Raw genomic sequence first — 9,154 nt, 5'->3', positions numbered from 1 at the left:
GGGGGAGAAGGCCCAGGGTGGAGTGGGACCGGGAGAAGGGCCGGGGTGGAACGGGATGGGGAGAAGGGCCGGGGTGGAGAGGGATCAGGGAGGCCCACCCAGGGGGAGGGCGAAAGAGCAGGGCGGCTGCCAAGCCCACTGAAGTCAAGAGGTGAACCCGAACAGTGGCGGAGGGAGACCCCACGGAATGCATGGGGTTGTCCGAGGGGAGTGACTTGCTAGTGAGGCCGCGGACGAAGGAGGACCAGGAAGACACTAGATGTGGCCTGTCGTGGTCCCTTTCCCCTTCCTTCGCACCCGGTCTCTTTTTCGTCCTTTCCCCCAGTTTTGGCAGCCGGTGGGGGGCGGGGGGAGCGCTGGGAAGGACAGCCGCAGCCTGCAGGTTGACACCACGCTCATCGCAGGCCGGTGGCCGCCGCCTCTGCCCGCCACGCGCCAGGACCGGTCCACGAGCTCGCAGCCCGAGGCCCGCGCGGAGGCGCTGGCGGCCGGGTGGGCTGCGGGTTCCCTGCTCGCCTCGGAGGCTTTTCTTAGTGAAATGTCTGCCACCTTGTGGCTAAGGCTGGTACTGCGGGGCCTTCCAGGCTCCCCACGGGCCCGGGCCTGCCGGTGGCTGCAGGGGCGGGGGAGCGGAGCTGGGCAGCGGTGCCGGCCCCCCTGTATGAACCCACCTCCTCCCACGCTGTGCTCAGAGAATCTTCTGGAGACAGCAGCTGTGCCTGGGAGGCCGCCCTTGTGCCTAGGAGGACAGGGAAGAGGGTGGAGCTCAGACCCAGGCCGGCTGGGAGGTCTGCACGGGGGCGGCTGCAGAACACGGGCGGCTCGGTCCACAGGCGCAGCTCCGGGCGGGAGCGAGGCGCCCTCGGCGGGCGGTGTCTGCCGCGGAGTGGGCGGGCCCCCGAGGACCCTCACACCTGTGAGCAAGAGCGCGCCCGGGCACGGGGCCGCGCAAGCCGGTGAATCCCGCTCGCGTTGTGAATCCAGGGCCCTTGGGATCCGATTTTTTAGTTGCTATTTGGATACAGCTGCGAGAGATGAGAGATGATTTGACATCTCTCCGTTCCCCGAACTTGCCTTGGACCAGCAATGCCAGGCCCTCACCGCGCCTTTTTCTCGTCTCCAAGCTCTCTGGTGCTGCCTGGAGCAGACGGCGCCCCCCACAGACGTCGTCCTTACTGTCGTCACCGGAATATTCCATCTCCACAGCCACCTGGCATCCCGAAGCCTCCCTTCAGTGGGCAGCTTCTTCACAGGCAAATGCTAGCGATCGCCCGTCACACCGCGGGCACATGCTCCACTTCCAAGGAGGTCACTGCTAACTGGAAATCTACCTGTGAGTTAGCCAACCCCACATGCTCGTTCTTAGAGAGGTTCTGTTCGCTGAAAACAGTCTGGAGCCAAATGCAGTGTGAGCTGGGGCCCAGTCATGGAAACAGAAAGCTCCATGCCATCAAGCTGGATAGGTTCTACAAAAGGAATTCGGTGTTACAGAATCGTTAGCAGGGGTGTGAAGGGCAGGGAAAAGCACCCCAAGATTTCAGGATACCAAGATGTTACTGAAATTGCCAGAAGTCATTGCTGATGGCATGCCACGGACTCTCTGGAGAGGGCCGGGAGGAGCTGGCAGAGTCTCGGGTCTGCTTCCTGCAGAGTCCTGCGCTCATCCTCACAGCTGCGCCCTGCAAAGAATAGCTTCTCCTTTTACGTAGCCTGCCAAATTTCGTGTGAGTTTCTCTCATTGGTGGAATCTGAAGCAGGGCCTTGCTGGCAGCAGAATCTGGGGAATGCAGTCTGCGAGCTTTCCGCCTGTGTGGTACCAGGGTGAGCTGAGAATGTCAGGGACCAAGGCACAGTGTCTGACACACACTTTTAAATACGGGTGACAATAATAGGACTTCCTTCCCGTGGCTCTGGTGAGGCTAAAATTAACATGTGTGAAGTCTTTGCACAGATCATGGCATATGGTAGACCCTCAATAATTGCTAGTTTACAAAAAATTGTCAAAACTATATTAGAATGGCTCCTTATTCTCATTCCTGACCCCTGCAAGAAAACTGACTGCCTCTGAGCTAGCTGGTCCAACCCACCTGCCTTGATGGGGACCCTGCCCCTTATCGTTCTGGACCTGCTGGGCCTCGAGATCCTGGATCGGCCTTATGCTGGCTCAGACGGCGAAACAGAGATACAGGAAATAAGTGACATTTCTCAAGAAAAACCTGAAGCAGTGAATATAATATTGGATGCACTGTGCTTGGCAGACTTGAAGACCATCTCACATGGACCAGCGGACAGTCAGAGTGTGGTTGGTCCCCTCGTAAAAACACAAGTCCTGGCTCTGCTTTGCAGCTCTGTACCAAATGGAGGCAGTGAGAGCGGGTTGAGCCTCTGTGGCCCTGTGCTCACATGCTCCGAGCAGCCTGCAACAAGAAAGAATTAGGGCACAACTGAAATCCAAAGGGGAAAAGAAGCAGGCTGAAATCCACGGGGAGCAATGTCTATTTCTTAGTCTGTCTCCTGCCCCAAATAGTCCCTCTCTCCTCTCCCAGCTTGTGTTGATGCATGTCTATCCCTGGCACCAGATGTCACCGGGACGTAAACTAGGACGCAGAGGGCGGTGATGAGCCACAGGCCACGTCCTGCCCTGCCCTGACTCCCCAGAATCCCTGGCCTGCAGTTCAGAGCACAGACCCCAAGTGACACCCTGCTCACCAGGACATGCCAGCAGGGTCCTGCTCCCCAGAGCCACAGCAAGTGGGGGGACCCTCTATCTAGCCTGGGAGTGGGCTGGGGTCCTGTTCCTGAGCTGGTGGGCAGATAGGATAGCGCCAGGTAGAGTTGCAGCCATTCCTTCTGTCCCTGCTCCATCCCTACCCTGTCCACCCATTTCATTCTCTCCCACTGCAGCCCTGCTGAGCCCTCTCGGGGACATCCATTTGTCCTCGGGGACAGGCAGGGAGCCATGCTTACCTGCTGTTTCCTCTGGGAGAGCTTTGGGGCAAGTTTCAAACAGACCCACAGCGTCCAAACCAGGGCCCCCAACTTGCACCTGGGACAGCAGGGATGTGGGGGTACAGTGTAAATTACAGATTTAAAAATCTAATATCAACCTGATTTCAGTTTCCAGTCAACTGAGGCACAGCAAGGTAAGTCCCTGCCCAGCATCACTCCACTTGCAATGCACAGAGCCCAGCCCAAAGGGACGCACTTCTTGTCCCGAGCCACGCGTCCGCTCCCTGCAGCCCTGGCCCCTCAGTGCCACCCCTCGCAGGGGCTCTCTCTCTAGCATGGGAGCTGATGGTGCCTTTCTGTGTCCCCACAGGTTCTTTCAGAGCACGGCTTTGGCCCCATCACTACCGACATCCGGGAAGGACAGACTTTCTACTACGCGGAAGACTACCACCAGCAGTACCTGAGCAAGAATCCCAACGGCTACTGTGGCCTTGGGGGCACCGGCGTGTCCTGCCCAATGGGTATTAAAAAATAATTTCTCCCCACATGGTGGGCCTTTGCGGGTTCAGTAAAAATGCTTTCAACAAATTGGGCAGTGTTTGTGTGATTGACAATCATGGCATTTGAAGTGCACAAAGTACAAAGGAATTTATAAAGATCTAGTTTTCTGAAGTATAATCTACAGGAGGCGCAATGGCAAGTTGATAAAATGTGATTTATCTCCTAATAAGTTATGGTGGGAGCAGAGCTGTGCAGTTTCCTGCGTCGTCTGGGGTCTGAGTGAAGACAGCGGGGACGCTGTGTTCACCCTTCTTGGTGGAAGCTAAGGCATGAGCTGAGAGGTTGCTGGACAGGGTGGGGGACCCCAGAAGTCCTTTATCTGTGCTCTCTGCCCACCAATGCCTTGCAAGCTGCAAACGTGTATAGCCTCAATGACTCATTCACTGAAATCCTTCGCTTTACCAAATCTGGACGTGCATAGAGGCTTTCTCTTCCTTTTCAGCCCTCTCTGTGCAGAGAAAAGATGTGAGTCTGCTTGATGAATTCTAATGCTTTGCTTAGAGCTATGAGAAATGTTTGTTTTAATAAAAACCTGCAGTCCAATAATGCAAACTGCCTGACGTCTCCTCTGTGTTTGACTTGCTTAGGTAGGATATTTTTAAGTGCTGTAAGATGAGCTTAATGGCTCTAAACAGCTTGGGAGGGAGGGAAAAGCCTCAGAGCCATTTACCCCCAAATGGGAACAATTCGGATTGAAATTTTTGGTAAACATGCACACCTCTAGCTCCTTGCAACCTGAGTAATAATAATTGTTCTCCAGGTGCCTGTCACATCCCTCACATCATAGACTATTCTAGTTAGAGCAGACCCCTTCAACCCCTGCCCTTAAGAACCTTTATATTCCAGACAAGGAGACGGGGGCATGAGCAATACACATGTAAACAAATGACGAAATAAGATGATGTCAGGTTCTGATGAGGGATGTGAAGATGATGAATGGGATAAGACAGTAAGTTGCGTCTGGGGACTGTGAGATTGTGTTCAGGGCTGTTTTAGCGAGGTTGGTCAGGGAGGCCTCCGTGAGGTGGGTGAGACTTGATGTATTAGTCCATTCTCACATTGCTATGAAGAAATGCCCGAGACTGGGCAATTGATAAAGAAGAGAGGTGTGATTGGCTCACAGTTCCACAGGCTGTACAGGAAGCATGATTCTGGCATCTGCTCGGTTTCTGGGTAGGCCTCAGGAAACTTACAGTCATGATGGAAGCAGGAAGGGGAACAAGTGGGGGTACCACTTGCTTTTAAATGACCAGATCTCAGGAGAACTCCCTCAGGAGAACAGCACTGAGGGATGGTGCTAAACCCTGAGAAGCTGCCCCCATGGTCTGGTCCCCTCCCATCAGGCCCCACCTCCAATACCAGGGATTACAATTCAACAGGAGATTTGGGTGGGAACACGGATCCAAACCATATCCCTTGAGAACCAAATGAACTAAATCAGCAGTCCCCAGCCTTTTTGGCACCAAGGGCCCGTCTCATGAAAGACGATTTTTCCTCAAGTGGGTGGTGGGAGGAAGGGGGATGGTTTTGGAATGATTCCAGCACATTACACTTATTGTGCACTTTATTTCTATTATTATTACATTGTAACATATATAAAGAAATAATTATACAACTCACCATCACATAGAATCAGTGGGAGCCTGAGCTTGTTTTCCTGCAACTAGATGGTCCCATCTGGGGGTGATGGGAGACAGTGAAAGATCATCAGGCATTAGATTCTCATGAGGAGCGTCAACCTAGATCCCTCACGTGTGCAGTTCACAATAGGGTTCATGCTCCTATGAGAATCTAATGCCACCGCTGATCTGACAGCAGGCGGAGCTCAGGCGGTAATGTGAGCAATAGGGAGTGGCTGAAAAGACAGATGAAGCTTTGCTTGCTTGCCTGCCACTCACCTCCTGCTGTGAGGCCTGGTTCCTAACAGGCATGGACCAGTCAGTACCAGTCCATGGCCCAGTGGTTGGGGACTCCTGAACTAAGTAATTCAAGATCTAAAGGAGGCAGCATGTTGGGAATACACTAGTGGAAGTGGAAGCTGTTCCATCAGTAGAGAGAACTCTCACTGAGGCAGGTGAAACCAGGTCACGGAGAGCCTTCGATAGGATGAGATAATGGGCTTTTTAGTTTATTCTATTTAATGGGACCCCATTGGAGGTTTTTACACACTTTCTCCCTGATTTATTTTTAACCAGAGCAACTGGATGGCTGAGGGTGTGATTTGCTTGTAAGAAGGCGGATGTGAGGTGGAGGTAATGGGATGAATCATGCAGTTTTGGCCACACAAATTTGAGATGCTCCTCAGATGTCCCAGTGCGGATATGGAGCAGGGGAATTGATTGCATGGATCTGGGTCTTGGAAGGGATCAGAGGAGGAGAGATTTCAGAATCCCCAGCATATACATGGTGTTTGAGGCCATGGGACCAGCTGAGATCATTTAGGGAGAGACTGGAGAGAGAGAGAAAGGGTTTGACCATTGAGTGCCGGGTGTTCTGACCTGCAGAGGTCTGGGAAAGAAGGAGCAAAGGAATTGGAGAAGTGACCCCTGAGATAGGCACAGGCAGCGAGTGTGTCCTATAAGCAAGTTGTTTCTAGAGTCTGGGGAAAAGCTTAGGCCAACTTCCATGTTCAAAGCAGAGCAAAGTAAAAACTGACGGGGCATCCAGCCCTTTGAGGAGGGATCTTGCAGTGTTTCAAGTGGCACATACGTTGAATCTTGCCCTAAGCCTTCCCCAGAAGGAACCGGGATCTTTTACCAAGGTGACTCAGCACTGGTGAAATGGAAATAGCTCAGTCCTTGTAGGAGTTATTAGCCACTGCCCCTATGCGTGAATAGACCAAGGTCCACTGCAGAGTGGGGCTTATGAAGACCAGGTGACAGATGGGGTCTTGCTGTGAGTCTGTCTCTCAGTGGGTTCAGTGGGTCTGAACAACAAGCCTGAAGTTATTTCCCCACTCCCAGAATGCATAGTGTGTATTAGCCATGATTCCAGCTTTTGCAGCTTGATCTTTCAACATCCATTCACCCCACGCGCATATGTCCCTGACCTCCTGCCTGCCTCCTCACCCCTGCTTCTCACTAAAAGGAGTCTTTCTTTTAGGGGTGCAGGTTTGGTTTGGTTTGCTTTGCTTTGCTTTGCTTTGCTTTGCTTTGCTTTGCTTTGCTTTGGTTTTTGAGATAGAGTTTTGCTCTTGTTGCCCAGGCTGGAGTGCAATGGTGTGATTTCGGCTCACTGCAACCTCCACCTCCCGGGTTCAAGCAATTCTCCTGCCTCAGCCTCCCGAGTAGCTGGGATTACAGGCATGCGCCACCATGCCCAGCTACTTTTGTATTTTTAATAGAGACGAGGTTTCTCCATGTTGGTCAGGCTAGTCTCGAACTCCCGATCTCAGATGATTCACCCACCGTGGCCTCCCAAAGTTCTGGGATTACAGGTGTGAGCCACTGCACCCGGCAGGGGTGCAGTTTTTTCAATACAAACCGATTGATCCAGAGTTCACAGCCCAACCACCTCCTCTGTCTGACTCTCACACTCCAGGCCGCTCTCCGGCTTTCCCAATCGCCCCAGGCCAAGTGCTTGACAACTAGGGACAGCCCCTGTGCCCCCGAGCTGCTGAAATTATTCACACACGCCTGTCCTAAGCCTGTTCATTCTGCCATTCCTTCCCATGAAAACCACAGTAGAGGCTCTGTCCACAGTTTCCACCCCCACCCTCCAGTTCTTCCCCTTCTCTTGGGACCTGTGAGTAGTAAAACTCTTCTTTTATCAGCAGCCATCTCTAGATCTGTTGGCTTTATTAGACCTAAATAACAATAAAACCTATTAAAACATTGTGAGATAGATATACCTAATAACTGACAAAATCCCCGTTTTAGCTCCCTGATCCATGGAGTAAAGTCTCTTGTACTCCCCCACTCCCAATATAGTGAATAAAACAATACCTTTTCTTTGGGAGAATTTCAAATTTTGGTGGCAGCAGTGGCAAACCCAAATGATACAGGGGTGGGGATTGCTGCCTAACCCTATGTTGTCACCCTGTTTGGCAGATGAAATACTGTTTCTGTCTCACAGTATTGTGTCATGCTTAGGTTTCATTCACATGTTCTCAATGTCTTCTTGAAATTCATTATGCAAAATATTGAGCTGGGCCTGGGCACGGTGGCTCACACCTATAATCCTAGCACTTTGGGAGGCCGAGGCAGGCGGATCACCTGAGGTCGGGAGTTCGAGACCAGCCTGGCCAACATAGTGAAACCGTATCTCTACTAAAAATACAAAAAATTAGCTGGACTTGGTGACGTGTGTCTGTAATCCCAGCTACTCGGGAGGCTGAGGCAGGAGAATCACTTGAACCCGGGAGGCGGAGGTAACAGTGAGCCAAGACTGAACCACTGCAGTCCAGCCTTGGCAACAAGAATGAGACTCCGTCTCAAGAAAAATAAATAAAAATTGAACTGGACAGTTCACTTAGGGACATGTTGCTTGTCTAACGTCTTAGAGCTTCTGTTATGACGGCCATGACATGTCATTCTACTGCCCCTGGTGACCCTCCCACCCCCAACTTGTAGCAGAGAGTACTGGTAGATAGTCATGCTCTTTCCTGCCAAGCCCAGGCACACTTTCAGAATTCCTGTACACCAAGGACCTTAGGCGGGCACTGCCAAGCAATCAGACTTGGTTTTCAGGTGACACCCAGAGCTTTCCTTCCAGGTGAAACCAGAATTGCTGACTAAAGCTTTGGATGTAATGACTCAGCCACGGGTAAGCTCACCAAAGAGACGTCATCTAAAGAACAGCATATCATGATGTTAGTTAGCCACAGCATGGTGATCAGAGAGAGCCTGGGACAAATGCTTTGTTGAATTCCAGAAATTCCACAGAGGCTGGTGGAGCGATCAGCTGGAGTTCAGTCAGGCAGACCTGAGGGGAAATGCTAGCTCTGCCTCTTGTAGATTGAGTGATGCTGCAGAAGTCACATGATCATTCTGAGACTTAGTTTCTTTGTGTGTAAAACGGTGATAATCACACCCATGTTGTAGGGCTTGGGGAAGATTAAATACGATACATACACATATATGTGTGTGTGTGTATGTGTATGTATATATACACTTTGTACAGAGCCTGAGATACAGTAAGTGTTCTCCACATGGTAGATATTATTATTGTCTTCTTATAAAGAAGAAAAGGGGATTATTTGCTGAGACCTTTAAAAAAATCTCATTCGCTTTTGTGAGTCCACCCTGTCCCCAGAATGATGAGTGACATTTTCCAGACATTATTAGTTTGTCTGAATAGTTTATGAAATTTCCAGGGAGCAGTATTTTTTAACCATATGTTGACTCTGAGATGTCCTTTTTGCCCCCCAAATTTTAAATATTTCCATCAGAGAACAGGCTACACATTCTTTGAACATGCTCTGAGTTCCAACTGGGACATTGGGACACTGGGATGCCAAGAACGTGTCTGCCTGATGTCGGCAGTGAGCTCGAGGCAAATGTCTCTGAACTCCCACTGGCCACTTAGTCTGTGCATCTTCACAGAAGATGACATCTCTGTGGGCCCCTCTCCTCCCTTGCTGTACAGTGGCTTTTCTGTGACCAAGTGGCCCCCTTGGAGGTGGAAGCAAAAGGAAAAGCTCTGG

General features: G+C 51.4%; 1 protein-coding gene across 6 annotated transcripts in view; it reads left to right on the top strand.

The window, feature by feature from the left end:
- MSRA (methionine sulfoxide reductase A) overlaps positions 1-4,059 on the top strand; it is a 368,732-nt gene extending 364,673 nt beyond the window's left edge. For 4 of the 6 annotated variants that reach the window (XM_017883694.1, XM_017883695.1, XM_017883696.1 and 1 more), the window contains one exon: positions 3,320-4,059. In XM_017883694.1, the coding sequence (XP_017739183.1) occupies positions 3,320-3,484 (165 nt within the window). In that variant the 3' untranslated portion in view covers positions 3,485-4,059. Of the gene's footprint in view, positions 1-100; positions 1,334-3,319 lie in introns of those variants that run through there. The other 2 variants (XR_001887590.1, XM_017883693.1) reach the window with 2 other exon arrangements.
- The last annotated feature ends 5,095 nt before the right edge of the window (positions 4,060-9,154 follow it).

This window comes from Rhinopithecus bieti, unplaced genomic scaffold (assembly GCF_001698545.2).
Source record: "Rhinopithecus bieti isolate Rb0 unplaced genomic scaffold, ASM169854v2 scaffold_13857, whole genome shotgun sequence".
Lineage (NCBI taxonomy): Eukaryota > Metazoa > Chordata > Mammalia > Primates > Cercopithecidae > Rhinopithecus > Rhinopithecus bieti.
The sequence above is the reverse complement of the archived record's forward strand: the minus strand, read 5'-3'. Positions and strand labels throughout refer to the sequence as shown.